Below are 16,730 nucleotides of genomic sequence, written 5' to 3' on the forward strand. Positions count from 1 at the left end.
TTGTGTATTAGGTTGCTTTGGGCAAAACAACGAAAGATGCATCGCATTGACCCAGCACCAGACAGCTTGAGGCAAATATGCTGCCACCCGGTGGTAGCACTTGGAATTCATCTAGCATGTCTGATATGGTCAATTTCATGAGGATGCTGGTATTAAGACGACCACTCTGGCCTTTACTTTACTCTGAACTGGGTGGTACCACCCAGTACATGTACCGAGGCTGGCCGTGTAGTTAAGCAACTGTGCTTTGAATTGAAAGCCAAGGTCCTAAAAGTTACATGCTATGTTTATAAATTCAATTGACCTCAGCAACAACCTGGATTGTACAGAAACAGCCTTCTTTGTAGTCAGACAGCCAATGGAGACGTCAAGCCCTGCAACAAAACATGCAAGAAGTTTCACATTCAAGAGATGCAGCTTCAATTAAAGCTCATCGCGAATGATGACTGACACTAAAGTTGACTTTATTTACAAGACCACCAACAGGAAGAAAACACACTGTTGATTTTATTCACCAGAACGCCCACATGATGCATGACGATTCAAAACAAACCAAAAAATGGCTCTGACTAGATTAAAATACCAGCTTTTACTCGCACAGAAAAATGTACCAACATTCTGCAAGATTCTGATTTCGGTGGCCATTTTAAAGCAGGGTTGCCAAAGATGACTTATTGATCGCAACAGACACCGTTTGTACGCTTGTCGTTTGCATCTATGGGTGTCTGGCTACTTGTCTTTTGTCAACAATTTAGAATGCATGGAGCTTTTCTTTGTGTAGTTAAAAAAAATAAAAAGCCTGACACTGCATATTTAACAAGACAATTTGGTTTGAGACTAACTTTACAAATGTCTTGTCATTGAGTGTCTCAAATGATTCCAGTTTGTATGCACGATAGACTGCCCATGCCAATGTTTAAAATGGACCACTTGAATTCAGTTCACAGTTTAATTCAGGTTCAGAGGTACACGCACACACAATTACAGTACAAACAGTTCACTTCATGTATTTAAAAAAAAAACAATAAAACAACATTGCAAAATGATGCAGCGCTGAGAAAGAAAGAGGCCTCATGCAGACGGCCAGTGTGCACACCCAGTGAAAAAGAGGGAGGGAGGGAGGGAGGGAAAGAAAGCATAAAAGGAAAAACAAAGTCATACTTTCCTTAAATGCTGGCTGGGCGCTTTGCCCTCGCCGCATCTGCACCCGTCCGCCTCGCGTCGGCCGATGGTTGGGTTCCCCTCCCGGCCAGTATTTGACGTTTGGACTCATCCTCATCCGCCTTCCTTCTTTGTTGTAAAGCGCTTTGAGCTGCATTTCTTGTATGAAAGGTGCTATACAAATAAAGTTTATTATTACTCTCCGGTCTTGGGCTCCGGTCCGTCTCTGTGCAGGCACTCGTCCCATCCGCTACCTCGGCAATCCTGAAAGGCAGACATATCGTGGTGGTTTTGGCAAGAGGAAAATTTCCACTAGCATCCCCCCCCCAACCTTGACTAAGGTAAGTTTGAATCAGGTAACTAGCAGCACGCACGGGCATGTCTCATACAGCCCTCCTGCATTGGAGCGATCCGGGTTATGAAATGTTTAACCCCTTACAAAAAGGGAGGGAGGGAGGGAGGGAGGGAGCGAGGGAGCGAGGGAGCGAGGGAGCGAGGGAGCGAGGGAGCGAGAGGAGATGAGGCTTTGTGCGCACTAAAGCACAACCGGCCAGTTCCCCCTGAGGAGGGCTGGCTTGGCCCCGAGAGGGGAAAGAAAAAAAAAAAAAAGGAAAACGTGACGTCACGGAGGGCGTCACGGAGAATCTCCTCGTCCTCGACACCGTCGACGACACTGGGACCCAGTCTGGCAGACATTATACCCTGGTATTCCACAAAGGGCAAGGTATAGCCACGTTCCACCCTGAATGCACCAGGCCATGCAGGTACTGCCGGGTGCATTGAAGAAAGAGAGCGAGGGAGGGAGAGAGGGAGAGAGCGAGGGGAGATGAGAAGAGGCTTTGATGCGCACTTAAGCGCAACCGGCCAGTTCCCCCCGAGTAGAGCTGGCTTGGCCCCGAGAGGAAAAAAAAGAGGAAAACGTGACGTCACGGAGAGCGTCATGGAGAATCTCCTTGTCCTCGACACCGTCGACAACACTGGGACCCAGTCTGGCAGACATACCCTGATATTCCACAAAGGGCAAGGTATAGCCACGTTCCACCCTGAGTGCACCAGGCCATGCAGGTATTGTCGGGCGCATTGGAGAAAGAGAGCGAGAGAGGGAGGGAGGGAGGGGAGATCAGAAGAGGAGAGGTACGGCCGAGCGCGTTGGAGAGAGAGCGAGAGCGAGAGCGAGAGAGATAGAGAGAGAGAGAGAGAGAGAGAGAGGGGGGGGGAGGAAGGGAGGGAGGGGGTGTCTACTTTGCCGATTCGTATCTAGAGGGTTACAGCAACCCAAATGCCCGTGCGTGCTACTAGTTACCCTATTCAAACAGACAGGGGTAGGGAAAGCACAAAAGAAAAAACAAAGTCATACTCCCCCGAAACGCTGGCTGCATCTGCACCCATCAGTCTCGTGTGGGCCGCTCGTCACGGTCCAAGGTCCGGGTCTGCTCCGGCCGGTGTTGGACTCGTCTTCCGCCTCGCACAAGTGCAAAAAGACAAACGGTACTCAGTTGCATGCGGTTCACTTCTGTCAACGTACTCATTACCTGCGTCCTCCCTGGTCTTGCGGGTGCAGCCCAGTCCCTCTGGGTGCAGGCTGGCGCTCGTCCCATCCGCCGCCCCGGCAACCCTGAACGGCAGACAAATAAGAAAATCAAATTAAAACCAACAAGTGTGGACACTACCCTTCCATATTGGATTGCCATGTCACCACCTCTGGCCAGCCTTGGCCAGTCATGCATCAGGCTCCTCTTCAACACTTGGCGACTGTTTTCTTTGGGTGATTCCTTTCTTTGCACCCCGCTCACCAACCACGGGCCTGGTGGCCTCCATCCACCGGTTCTTCGCTTCATACATGGTCTCTTCCACCTTGCAAGACAAGCACAAAAGTCTCGCTGCGGCGTCGCTTGCGCTTGCCGTCGCTTGCGCTTGCCGTCGCTTGCGCTTGCCGTCGCTGCGCGGTCGATTGCCGTCGCTGCGCGTTTGGCACACAATGAGGGCTGCACAACGTTTTGGAAACTCAATGATATGGCAGTACTGGGCCAGACCACTGCATTGAGGCAAGTTGTGCAAAATTCTTGGATGGAGGTTAACTATTTGATCGCAATGAGATCAGATTAGTTAACTTTAACTTACATCAGTGACTTATCGTCTTAACTCATTACAAAGAGTTAGGCAAGAAAACATGTTTCATTTGAGACATGGAAAAAAAAATCTTTGCTGTCTTAAAGTGCATGTCAATAACCTAGACCACCATATGGCAGTTTTCCAATACACGTGCAGCCCTACACACGTCACCATTGGTGTCCAAATGGAAGCCTCGGGGCAACTTGAGCAACACACCACACGAATAAACGCAACATTGCTTTGTAGCACAAAATATCAATACCAACATTTCGTGATTGGTTTCATGAATTTGTGTCAAAGAATTCTGAATTTGTTTCAGTATGCAGCCCTCAAGCAGACATTGGGACACCGCCGGTGTAATTTAATAAAAAGAAATTTAAAAAAAACATTTCACACAGGTCGGCGCCTCCAGAACTCTCCCTCAGAACTCGGCGACTTCAGATCGATGCCACAGCAGGCAGTCCGCCTCTGATCAGATTGTGTCACGTCCCGGTCGCCATCTGCAGAAACATAATAAATGTTAGAAACTCAAAGAGCAGCCCAAGTTGTCGTCGGTCACTTGCTTACTTGATCACAGCGACTAGCTGCTTTTGGTGACCGCCCACCCCCCTTTTAATATAAAATAATCAAAAAATGGTTTAGTTGACTAGAGTCAAACTTACATTTCCTATATCGCTTATCGGCGGCGTCATTTACGAACCTTCTACAAACAAACGAACAAATGCTGGCCAGCATTAAAAAAAAAAAAAAAAAAACGCGAAAGACATTTAAAATACCACCAAAACGCGCAACGACGCGACACAAAGTCGATTGTGGCGTGCCGTGCCCAAACCTTAAGCACTCCCTAGACAGCGAAAATCCTGCAAGAAATAAGAAATGGCATCGTAAGAAACTGCAAACGTTTGCTCACGGGCTAAATTGCCTGCGGCCTACAATTTACCTCCAGGCCCACCGTCGCGGTGGACGTAACGTTGCCGAGTCACCAGAGTATGACAATCCTGCGACAAACAAAATAAAATTTTTAAAAAAAGGCTTGTGAGAAAAGGCAACAAACCACACATTTTGGGGTCTATTTGAAAACTCTCCTTGCGGTCTCCAGTTAACTTCGACGCCTACAGTCGCCGTGTGAAAATCCTCCTACAAACAAACATGGCGTCCATCGTGAGAGACGGCAAGAAACGACAAACATTTGCTCTCTTACCTGAGAAAATGCCACGTGCTCGGTGGCACCTGCATTTGAGAACTCCCCTTGAGCGCGAAAATCGTGCAACAAACACGGCGTCCGTCGTTGAAAACGGCAGGAGACGACAAACATTTGCTAGCATGCTAGCTTACCTGAGAAACCGTCCGCCGCCACGCGCTCGGTGGCACCTGCATATGATAACTCCCCTTGAGCACACCTGTCTTCAATTTACCTAAAGCCCTGACGTCACATCCGTCAATTCAAATCTTCTTCTCCTGATCGTCTAACGGCGCTCGGCACACTGACGCCACCAGGTGGTCGCCTGTCATGGTGACTACTGCGGAAAGGGTTGCTTCGGACTATCCGTTGAAACTTTGAACACTGAACATGTTTGGATGGATACCCTATCAATATGACCAAATCTATTGTTTCCGAGCAGCCTTGGGTCGAGTGGTTCTGATTGGCTGGTTGGTCCGTGACGTCACACGGACACTCCATTAGGTACACCACCATTTTCAGATGTACCTAAGAACTTTATGCATTTTTTATACGTGTCAAGAATATGTATTTGACTACTTGGTCTTTATTTTGGGGGACACCAACACATATTACACAACGTAAAACACATATACAGATTGTCATATAAACCAAATGTCAGATTTTTGTTTTAATGCCCAAAAAAATAAAGAGGAATAAAACACCAGACAAGTTTTAACAGGTTTTAATGTTTATAATAATAATAATAATTAACAATAATAGTAAATTTCAAACCAGCAATCTCATGTGAAATTGCAGTAGATATATTGGATAATATTTAGGCGGATATATGTATACACATTATTTAAAAACTACTATAAGTGTTATAAAATCAAGATTACCCAAAGAGAAGCATAATCTCCCCGTTGTTGCATAACGGCGCATCCCCTCATGTAATAAAGTTAGCCGTTAGTCAAAGTTTGCTTTATTGTCAATTTCTTCACGTCAAGACATACAAAGAGATCCAAATTGCGTTTCCTACTATCCCACGGTGACAAGACATATTACACATTCACGTAAACAATACAAAAAGAAGGCACATACAATGAATATTGTATATTGAATATTGCTTGGAGAAAACATGGATAAAAGAAGTGGTGTCTCAGTGGCTGCTTCTTTCTTTCTTTGGCAAATCGTAAATCGACATTCAGGCTTCCATAGTTCACGCCAGGACGTTCACTGACTGATCCGTTGATGCACGCATGGGAAGGAAGGAAGGCACTTCAACCATTAACTCGTTCGCGAACGGGAATGTCACGATTCGGTCCCTCGCTGATCCGTTCTCGCGATGAACTACAAATGCAAATCACTCTCTGACTAGATCAGTTGGTGAACGGGAAATACAAGGACCCCAGGAAGAGTAGCGCTGGTATTGCCATAGCTAATGGGGATCCTAAATAAAACAATTCACGACTCAGTCGTGAACAGGAAGTTACGTCATTTTCCTCTTCGTTTTGTTTCACGGCGAGGTGGCACCAGCTTCAATGCGCATTCCCGACACTTACTGGTGGAAGCCATATGAACTGAAAAAAGAATTCGTTCACTCGTTTACTGAAAAGATTCGGTCTTTTGAACGAGCCAACACTAGCGCACACACAGCACAGACAGAGCAGGCGATAAAAAGTGCAGTGGGACACCATGGAAAAATATTGAACAGCTATAATATATTATATTGATAATATTACAGTGATACCGCCACCTACTGCAGTGGATGTCTAATTACCCTTTAATCTAGTACAGCCAAAAGAAAAGCATGTTCCCTGGTGTCACACACGCCCCCCCCCCCCCCCCCCATTGCAGTCGTGTAATGAAAACCTGAATGAGCGTAAAACAAATGTATAATTTGATGGCTACCATGTTCAGTATTTGTACAGCAGAATAATCAGTAGAAAATAAAGTTATGCTTGAAGATGAATGGCAGCGCAGAACTTTTGAACCTGGCGGACAACGTGAAGAATTTTGTTTGGATTTTGGAAAAGAGGAAATGACACCGGGTGAAGACATTCCGCCATCAGGAAAAAGTTTCTCCTGGGGGAACACTGACACATAACAGCGATCTTGGCCAGAAAATCGCTCGACGTTTGTCTACGCAAATAAAGCGGTCCATTGGCAATGGCCAAGCCTGCATATAAATACTTGTTCATAGCGCTATGAATGTGAGCCAGTCCTGCATCCCAAAGCATTCTGGGAGTCGGAGTCCAGGTCAGAAGCTCTCCGAGCAGAGGAAGCGCTCCCTTGGGTCAGGGACGATGAAACCCTCCTTCTGTTCGCTCTCTCGTCTGATGGCCATGACGAACGACTGCTTGGGGTCGATGACAGCTATGCCGTCTCTGTCCATGCCTGGAGTCTCCACCTCAGCGTAGGAAGGGTGGCCCGAACCGCGGCGGAACTTCATGGTGGGCCAACGGGACAGACGCCGCTGCGAAAACATATTACTTTTTGCCATTACATGGCACCAAATTTTGATGTATATATAAAAAAAAAAAAAATCTGAGTCTCACAGCCCTACCAGGACTATTTTGACTATTTAAATAAGGACAAAAGGTCTATCTTGAAACATTCAACACCACACTTAAGGTGGGAAGATTATACATAGTGATATTAAAATGAAGTGTTGAGCTTTACATGTCGGTTGTCACTGACCTCCATGAAGAACAGGCTGGCTGTAGACGTGGGGTGATAGTACACATAGATGGACAACAAGATGCCCATCACCATGACGACCATCACCATAACCACACCAACAAGGAGACCCGCCTGCTCCTGTTGGCCTGTGTCGTTGTCTTTGCCGTTCGCTGCAGGCGCAAATGTATTGTTATGAGATAAAACAAAAATTACAATCACAGCTAAGAGGATACTTTATTATGCATGGAATAATGATATATTTTTGTAGGTGCTTCACAATGTAGGTGCCAACCACTACACACAACAAGTTTTATTTGGCAACAACATCGACGTGGTTGTCAACAATAGGATCTGCGGAGGCCCATAAATAACTGTCTTGCGTGTTGTGAGCCAACCACAAGGCGGCCAGCCACATAGCCGCACATACATTGAGGACACTATGCAGTATTTAACATGGCGCTGTATACACTCAGCTATGTGCTAACAGAGCACTGGCAAATAGCTCTACACTCCCCGATTTCTAGCTAGTGAATTCGCTAGATGGTTGGTAGGGACAGTGGGAATCTCGTTCATCCATTCATGCGCGTCACTAATTAGATGAGGGCCGCGGATGACCCAAAACAAAACATAAAAATCAATTTTTTTTAAAAAATGTTATCTAAATGAAATCTATTGGAGCAAGCAGCAGATTCTGGCATTGGTCTTATTACTGCTTGGAGAAGAAGTCTTTGTAAAACATCTTCCCTCACTGGTTACAGTCGTTCTGAATGGCCCCATTTTCCTTTCTGCAAACACACACACACACACACACACACACACACACACACACACACACACACACACACACACACACACACGCACGCACGCGCGCACGCACATTGAAATATCACAACAACCAATGGCATGTGATGACTGGGATGATGATGATGATGATGATGATGATGATGATGATGATGATACACAGTGATATTCTCGCCCCATATTTTGATTTCCACGTATCTACGGTTGTGATGGATTTTCTGTTGTACCGTTTCCTTGAATGTGTTTCTTCTGAATTTAAAATAAATAAAAGTGAAACAGACCTGGAGGTTGGGCAGTAGAGAAACAAGGACTGGACGTGGCCCTCCTGCCGCTCCCTGTCAGCTGGTTTTCGGAAGCAGCCGTCCTGCCAAGAGGGTCAGCGGCCGGGATGGAGGTTGCTGCCGATGCCGCCCCAGCAGTGGGCTCCAACGTGAGGTGGCCGGACGACTTGTCCGTCACTTCGGGTACTCTCAGACAACGGAGGTCTCGTCTCTGGAAGAAGCACATTTGAGGCTTAAGTGGGCTTTGTGTACTGCCTCTTTTGAGGCTTCATCAGGTTTTCTTTTTTAAGGTGGGGGAGGGTCACTTGCTGTACTTAAGTACTTAAGTCTTTGGAATAACTTTCTAGTGCAAATTAGACAACCTGCTGTTTTTTTTTTAACTGGCCTTAATTTTAATTAATCGGTGTAGCATAAAACTCTAACCCTTATTTTATTGTCAGCATTTTGTTTCACTTGTGATCCGTTTTAAAGGGCTTTAAAAATAAAATTGAGTTGAACTTGTATGTCTACTTTCTAGCATTTGCCCCACGATTGGCAGCAGTTGCATCCCGGCCTCTCGCTGACAGAGTCAGCTGGGCCGCGGATGACCCAATCCCGATTTTAAATAGTGAAAAACTGAATGCCAACCTCTTCCTGGCATCCATGGTCCACCCAATACTGGCGATTCCGGTCAAAGCCGCTGGAGCATCTGGAATAAAGCAAAATCCCCAAACAGGTTGACGCGGTGATGCGGATGGTGAAGAATGGTCCACATTCTGGAGGCGATGTGATGTGTGTGCTTTTCCGTTTGACCTCTGCAAGCGAGAGCACCAGCTGCAGTTGAAGCCAATCTGAGAAGTGACACACGGAGCACAGCTGGAGAACTGCAGACACGCTGAGGACCAACACACACAATCAGGAAGGCTTTTCCAGGCCACCGAGGCCTAGCACCTTCACAGACACGAGGGAAGGTCATTTCATTCACAGTACTTTTCTTTTTTTCTTTAAGTCAATATTTTTCCTTCATCACTGTTTTCGCTAATAACCTTTTATTCTATTTTTCTAAATTCAATTAACTTGGAGTGGACTTACTTGGTAGAGGGAGCATCTCTATAGTGGTTGCGTTGGAGATTTTGGACTTGAGAATGTCCACCTTGTGGTACTCATAGATGGTCCTCCGCCGCACATCTGCCAGACAGAGAAAAGAAAAAAAAAATGAAGCAGCATATCTTCCCTTGACTTGTGCTTTGTCAAGCCAAATAGATTGCGGACAAACATATGACGATTTAGCAAACTCACAAACAAATCGATTGACAGGCTGCATGAAGACGTACTCACTCGGGATCTGCTCAATCTTGTGAAGCACCATGAAAGCATCCGACAGGCCGACTTTAACCGGATGATTCTCACTGCTGATGTCTCTGATGTCAACAGGAATCTATTGAGAACACGGATCTTAAGAAAACAAAAGAAATAGAAGGGCATGACAAAGACAGCGCTCACCTCTTTGTAGGCAAAGACGATGCGTCCGTCACTGTGCAGAGCAGCTTGGAAGGTGAACGTGCCTGAGCGGATGTTGTCTTGTAGGTGAAGGCGGCTCCACTGCACCACCAGAGCAGAACCTGGCACAGCAAAGCACCTTGCACTGATTTTATAGCTAATACAGAAGATGCAGGGTTTCAACTAGAATACCCCTCCCAAAAGGTGTGTAGGGAAAAAATAAAATAAACACATAAAAAAATACATAAATGTAATTACGTATTTGCCATATTAAAACTCAATCATGTGAAATAATGTTCCATACAGAATATATGGTTGTCCTTAAAATGAGAATACAAATTACAGTAAATAATTTAAAAAATATATACGTACTGTACTTCCATTTTAAACACTACATTACACTAATATGCTGTGTTTTATAGGCTTTTTCAGGTAAATAATATAAACATTTAAAGATTTATTCAATTTTTAAATGAAATATGAATGCTAAAATCTAATATGCATTTTTTTTATTGTTTTACATCAAAAAAAGTCAGTGAAATGTAAATTAAAATGAAATATTTCAAAAATATTTTTCTATATCAAATCAAAACAAAAAGAATATTTCTTTCCAAATAAAACACATTATTGTCAAATATTAGATTAATATGATAATAATGATCTCACCATTATCAAAGTAAAAGACGGAGGAGTTGCCGGAGAGGCTGGGGTCAAAGTCGGCCATGAGCGGCGCGATGTACTGAGTGGCCGTGAGCAAGCGGTGGATGATATCTCCCGTGTAAATAAAGCCTGCCCAGGGAAAATATACACTTGATTGTACTCTGAACACACGGTGTAGCCAAGAATCAGCCAGGGAGTGTGAATGTACTCACCTCCGGTTGCCACGGTGACTTCCTTCAGCATGTGCCCGTAGAAGGGAAAAGCAAAGGAAAGATTGACTCTCTGGAAGAGATTCAAGTGTCAAAAATATTGACACTATGTTATGTGGAAGATGATGACGATGATGATGGTGATGTGATACCTCAGCTTGGCGGTGCGTGCTCGACAAGAAGCCGCGAGTCTTCCACTCGTTTTTGTTGGCCCGCTCCGTGTCCACCCAGGCATCTGCACCTCCCGCGTCCCCAGGACAGACAATTTTGGATGTGTAGTAGACGTGATCCATGTTCTGGCCCAAATGTCAAACCATTTTTTTAATTATTATTATTATTATTGAAATAAATGCCAAATATCGAATTGCGTACAACATTCCAGCTTGACTTTCTGATCTATTGTTGTCATTGTACTTTTGTGCAGTGGCTTAAGTGTTGCAAGGGGGTCTAACCACAATCTGCGCGGAGTTGTCGTGCCCTTCCTCCAACAAGTCGGCGTCCGACTCATCCGGGCGATGGCGGTCCCCGTAGAGGCCCCTGGGATCCGCCGCCCAGCCGGGGGCCTCCAACGTCGGCCACCTTTTTGCCTTGTTTTCACTCTCCGGGGAGTTTTCCATGACAGTTGATTGTATGTGGCTCAAACCTGAGAAAGCAAACACAAGACATTATTGTGATTTGTGTGTGTTTTACAAATGCAGCCAGAACTAAACCTCAAAACACTCAACAACAGTCACACACTCAACTCATCGATATAGTATTCATTTTGTTTTTTCACAAAGGACAAAAATATGATTTTCTTTCAACGTGTTGTCACACCCTTTGTGTTCCAATGTTCTCAAGCCCAAGCAAAACAGATCTATTAAGAAATGTCACAGTCAATTCACTCGGATCCCAAAGCACCACCGTACTGTACTGCACGTGGTCCATGAAGGCATCGTCCACGCAGAGGCCAACATGTTTCACTCATGGCCGCTGCTGGTGACTCACTTTGCTCTTCACAGGCCAGGGTGAAGAAGGCAGCCTCCGCACATTCTTCACACCAGCAAAGCGGGGCACCCATGGGTGCTACTGCCGCTGCAGGAGCTGCGACTTGGGTTGTGGGTTTGTCACAAGCTAAAATCAATGAGCTACTGTTTATGGACATACTTGCATTGCACTGTGACATGGACGCTTGGAGGAAAACAGGATACAGAACAACAAAAATGTTGCATTTCATCATTTGTAGCCTTTTTTATATTATCCGCATATAATGGTTGATTTTAGTATATATATATATATATATATATATATATATATATATTAAAATTGACCAAAAAACACCAAGATGAATTGACAAATAGAGGATGGAGGGTCCCTAAATTTACAGAATTTTGATCAAACAAATAGTTGTGTATTTTATATAAAAACAATTATATTGACTTTACATTTAACTATTTCGTATTTTTTTAATCGTTTGACTATACTTTCAAATAAATTTACATTTAGACTCTGCACATTTTACATTAATTTTAAAATATTACATGTATATACATATATATATACATATATATATATATATATACATATATATATATATACATATATACATATACACATATATATATATATATATACATATACACATATATATATATATATATATATACATATACACATATATATATATACATATACACATATATATATATATATGTATATATATATATATATACACATATACACATATATATATATATATATATACATATACACATATATATATATATATATACATATACACATATACATATATATATATATATATATATACATATACACATATATATATATACATATACACATATATATATATACATATACACATATATATATATATATATATATATATATATATATATATATATATATACACACACACACACACACATAGACAAATAAATAAAAAAGTTTGACTTACCATTAGTAAACCTTGCGTGAGTGATTGCAAGCTGGAAAACAACCAGCAGTCCCGTAATAACACGAAGCGTCTTCATTAATTTATTCTAACTAAAGGTGCTACTTATTTATCAAACTATATTTCAAGGTCAAATTTAAGTTCCAGACGAGGAAGACAATTTCGCTGCGTGTCGTTTAAACTGTCAAGACTTGCAAACTGGCGACGAACCAGCTGGCCGCCACTTTAATCAAGCCCAGTGACGACAACGGCAACGTGAGGTCCACGTCTTCACGGACCGTTGGAAAAGTAAAAAGTTTTTGTCGCCCAAAAGTAGAAATTTGTCTTGTCACATTACAAAACCCTGCTACATTTTACTTTATTTTTTTTATACTATATTGTTTAAAAAAATTGATTAACAAGCAGCAATTTAACGCAGGAAAACCCATGCTGGCGTACTTTTATAAAAGTATGAAATTTCCCAGCCGTTCTAAAGGTAACAAGTGTTTAGCGTCAATTGTAATCATGCTTTTAGCCACTAGATAGCAATATAACAAAACTGTATATTGTCGCGTAGTATAGTACAGTGTTTCCCAACCACTGTGCCGCGGCACACTGGTGTGCCGTGAGAGACGTTCAGCTGTGCCGTGGGACTGTCCAATATTAATTACGGAGCGCATTGTAAACAGGATCGCCAAACCACTGGTCAGTTCGCGCAAGGCCTGGTCAGCCACGTGTGGAGAATCGGAGAATCTTGAGATTTCATATTCTGTCGATATGATTGTATTGCATCGGCACATATTCAGTTTGTGTGTTGCTGTGTGCTTTTGCTAACAGTGACAGACACTATGACGGTTGTGGTGCGTTTGTGGTCCGATGGAAATCAGAGAATTCAGTTCAACCGGAGAACCTGGATTGGTTATTTTTCACATACGTAAAATAAGCAGTCAAGTCGAGACTCCTCGACTGTGATAGCCACTCAGCTGCTGTCAGAACAGCAGAGCGTCTTTAAAAGTGACTTTGTTCTTATTGTTGCAATATTTATAGACCTAGTCTAAAACAGTAAACAAAATCACGTTGATTCTTTTATTTTAATCACTATCACGTTTCTTACACCGTCTAAAACCTTTTTAAAAAAACTGTCACTTTTATTTAAAAAAGGAATACAATTTAAAGAATATTTAGTATTTATTTCTATTAAATTATTCGACTCTCCATACATATATAGGAACAGGACTCTACGTGTTTCGTTGTAATATAACTGATTTTAATATAGGAGCTTAACAGATTTTTGTTGGCAGTGTGCCGCGAGATTTTTTCCAATGAAAAGGTGTGCCATGAATGAAAAAAGGTTGGGAAACACTGGTATAGTATATAGGAAGTTTATGTATTTGAGTCATATTTTGTGGATCGTGTTCAGAAAAAAAAAGTTTACATTTCTGACGAAAGATGTCATATTTCACAAGAATTCATCCATCATCCCCATTACTTAGCCTGTCCAGGTTTGCAGTTTACACTTATGTGGAAAGTCAGATATTAAATAAAGTATACCGAAGATTGTTTTAATAGAATATTGATAAAGTTGCAATTTTTTATCATCAAATGGTTATTATAGCCCCTTCTCCTTGAATGACAACATCGGAGGCATCCTTAAGGTGAACTCATTTTTAATGCAAGAACACAAGTGTGGGAGTACTCCTGGTCGCCTGCAGAGGAACTAAAAGCGCAACGTGAACACAAGGACACTTGAGCTCCAGGTAGGACACGAGCGGTGCTTCAGTCAGAGGCCTACATAGTTTTAAAGCATTTTCAGATTTGTTTTTGCATGTGTGCCAAAGCTGTCAAAATGCATTTGGCGTTAATCTACCACTAATTGATGGCACTGTGGAATGACAAGAGCTGCTCTTGGTACAGCACACTGCTTGGATGGGCACCTGAGTGTTGAGTCAAATTTAAATACAAGCCCAGCTCCACTACATTATCCAGCTAACAAACAGAATAATCATTGGCGTCGGATTAAAAAGTTGTGGGAGAAAAATGAGAAGATGATTCTAAATACCCCTGACAGCATCTTCATTTGCGATGAGGTCAAAGTGAGGGGAGGGGATAAAATGAAGCCACAAACACTCAACTGCGGAAATCGATGAGTTCCACTTCAAATATCAGAGTGGCATTGGCCGGGATGACGGGAGGATAACCGTCGCTGCCGTAAGCATAGTCCGGTGTGCAGGTCAAGCGTGCCACTTCCCCCTTTCTCATCTGGAATATAAAACGGACTAGCTTTAACATAACAGGAATTTACCCTTGTAGATTAAATGAACGTACTAAATCACCTAAACGATGTTCTCAATAGTATGTTCTACATGCGTTACCTACCATTTGTGTTCTTATGCTAATCATTAGCATGTCATTTTGCACTATGCTAAGTGGACTTTCGTGAGGAAAAGCAACAGCCATGTTGTTGCTTCAAATCCATGAACTGTAATTGTCATTGCTTTATGCTTAGTTTGACAGTACATGTTAACTGAGTGGCACTAAACTCAAACGATGCAACGCTGCCATCTTCAGGATATTAGTCATTACAGTGATTTACAGTTCAATAAGCACTATAGAAAATATAATTGATAACAGCATATATTCTAACACACATTATTGATCCAGTGAAAGTAAACATAAAAAGAACTTCCACAATGCAATCAGATAACATCTAACGCAACATTTTTTTTTCTTACCTGAGCTACACCTTCATCCCAGCCACGAATGACATCACCTTGGCCGATCCTAAAATGAAAGGGCTTTCCTCTGTCCCGGGAGGAGTCAAACTTTGTGCCGTTTGTCAGTGTGCCTGAATCACAATGACAACAAAATTCAAGGTTCACCTTTAAAGAGAGACGTGGTTGCAGTCGGCATCCAACGTCTCACCGAATTGCAACTTCTACAGCAACAGCACTTAGATTTACTACACAGTCAAAACTCAAGGCCATTGAAAATATGGACTGTGCTGCACATCTCAAGCACTTTCTCAACCAGCAATCGCCAACCACCAGGTATTAACAAAGTACAGCAAACGTTGAAGATGAAAGGGATCAACATCTGTGAATTTGTGCATGTAATCTGTAACAGCATATTAATTCAGTTAACCGAAGCTATAGGCATATTAAAATGGTCGGTATTTGTATCAGGTATAATTTATTCTGATGTAAAGTTGTATTTTGCACTGGAAGCTCAAGATATTTGTTGATTAAAAAAAACCGTCTCACGTGACAATGAATAATTGTTAATAATAATCATTATTACCACTTCGATTAAAATAGTCGTACACGGTTTTCTACAGATACATTTTAGTCTGTTTCCCGTATTTCTGTTTACATGCCGTCCATGGTCTAAACCTTTGCCCCCACTAGCTTAGCCTCCCACCCAATTCAAAGGGGCGTGTCTGTGATTATACCAAAATGGCGGCACGACAGACACACATGCGCAGATTAGGTTACTAGATCTAGGTTACTAGATAGGTTAGCAAGTCATTCGTACAATATTTAGACTGACATTATAGAGAAATACAATACTCAATGACTACATCCAAGTGCTGAACATTAAATCAAATGAAAACGCAGCGTGCTTTTTAAGTTATTGCCAGTAGTATGACACACCGCTCGCTTGCCATTCAAAACCAAGCACTAATAATTTTCAAGAAAAATATACAAATAATTGACTAATTCTTATTTAAGCCAGACACTGCCACGCAATGATGAACTAGAGCAGATGAAGCGTAAAAGAAAATCTTTCCGAGAAGCGGAGGTGGCGAAAACAATAGGAGCTCACCGACGTAATGCACGGTTACGTTCTGGCCTTTCTGGGGACAGTTCCCGCCTAAAAAGATAAAAACGGGCGTTAATGTTATCTTCGTACCTGATGGAGGAAAACAAGACAACCAAACATCATATTTTACCGTTTCCTTCCTTTATCTTCTCAACGGTAACACCCATTGTTCGCGAGAGTGACTGGGGCCTTGTCTAAGACGCTTCGCCGGGGCGGTGGCCGTGTGGGCAGACGTTTCCGGTGGGCCTGCTTCTTTCCGCATTAATAGTGCCTCCATGGACGCGTTAGCGCCATCTGGAATCCGGAGTATGAATTGCACCTACATTTTCAAATCATTTGCCCGATTCATGTTTTCAGTTGTCATCACTCAAGTAGCGCGTGGCACACAGCTGCTCTATGGCTCAGTATTTATAGAAAAAGAATGGTTGTCA

At 42.8% G+C, this 16,730-nt stretch overlaps 2 protein-coding genes and 1 long non-coding RNA gene across 8 annotated transcripts; all 3 read right to left on the reverse strand.

Moving 5' to 3' along the window:
• Positions 1-3,015: 3,015 nt before the first annotated feature.
• LOC125984573 (uncharacterized) lies at positions 3,016-4,853 on the reverse strand. 2 transcript variants are annotated; one of them, XR_007487000.2, is made up of 4 exons: positions 4,475-4,853; positions 4,214-4,410; positions 4,106-4,133; positions 3,016-3,773 (listed from the first exon to the last, which is right to left on the reverse strand). It is a non-coding gene; the product is annotated as an uncharacterized lncRNA (long non-coding RNA). The 2 variants fall into 2 exon arrangements; XR_011085642.1 differs by lacking the exon at positions 3,016-3,773 and having other exon boundaries at positions 4,025-4,133.
• A 548-nt stretch (positions 4,854-5,401) lies between these two features.
• LOC125984577 (plexin domain-containing protein 2) lies at positions 5,402-13,980 on the reverse strand. 5 transcript variants are annotated; one of them, XM_068648696.1, is made up of 14 exons: positions 12,505-13,980; positions 11,000-11,190; positions 10,700-10,843; positions 10,551-10,620; positions 10,345-10,467; positions 9,682-9,800; positions 9,517-9,616; positions 9,271-9,366; positions 8,992-9,073; positions 8,827-8,887; positions 8,200-8,410; positions 7,828-7,902; positions 7,136-7,287; positions 5,402-6,911 (listed from the first exon to the last, which is right to left on the reverse strand). In XM_068648696.1, the coding sequence occupies exons 1-14, from the start codon at positions 12,578-12,580 to the stop codon at positions 6,696-6,698; spliced, it is 1,716 nt and encodes a 571-aa protein (XP_068504797.1). In that variant the 5' UTR covers positions 12,581-13,980; the 3' UTR covers positions 5,402-6,695. The 5 variants fall into 5 exon arrangements, with proteins under 5 accessions (XP_068504797.1, XP_068504796.1, XP_068504795.1 ...); XM_068648695.1 differs by having other exon boundaries at positions 8,827-9,029; positions 10,551-10,572; XM_068648694.1 differs by having other exon boundaries at positions 8,827-9,029.
• Positions 13,981-14,130: 150 nt separating this feature from the next.
• On the reverse strand, positions 14,131-16,592 carry LOC125984581 (uncharacterized). Its single transcript, XM_049746556.1, has 4 exons — positions 16,430-16,592; positions 16,303-16,350; positions 15,213-15,325; positions 14,131-14,739 (listed from the first exon to the last, which is right to left on the reverse strand). Exons 1-4 carry the CDS (start codon positions 16,464-16,466, stop codon positions 14,608-14,610), a joined length of 330 nt encoding a protein of 109 aa, XP_049602513.1. The 5' UTR covers positions 16,467-16,592; the 3' UTR covers positions 14,131-14,607.
• Positions 16,593-16,730: the final 138 nt, after the last annotated feature.

Source organism: Syngnathus scovelli, chromosome 17, assembly GCF_024217435.2.
Source record: "Syngnathus scovelli strain Florida chromosome 17, RoL_Ssco_1.2, whole genome shotgun sequence".
In the NCBI taxonomy this organism is placed as follows: domain Eukaryota; kingdom Metazoa; phylum Chordata; class Actinopteri; order Syngnathiformes; family Syngnathidae; genus Syngnathus; species Syngnathus scovelli.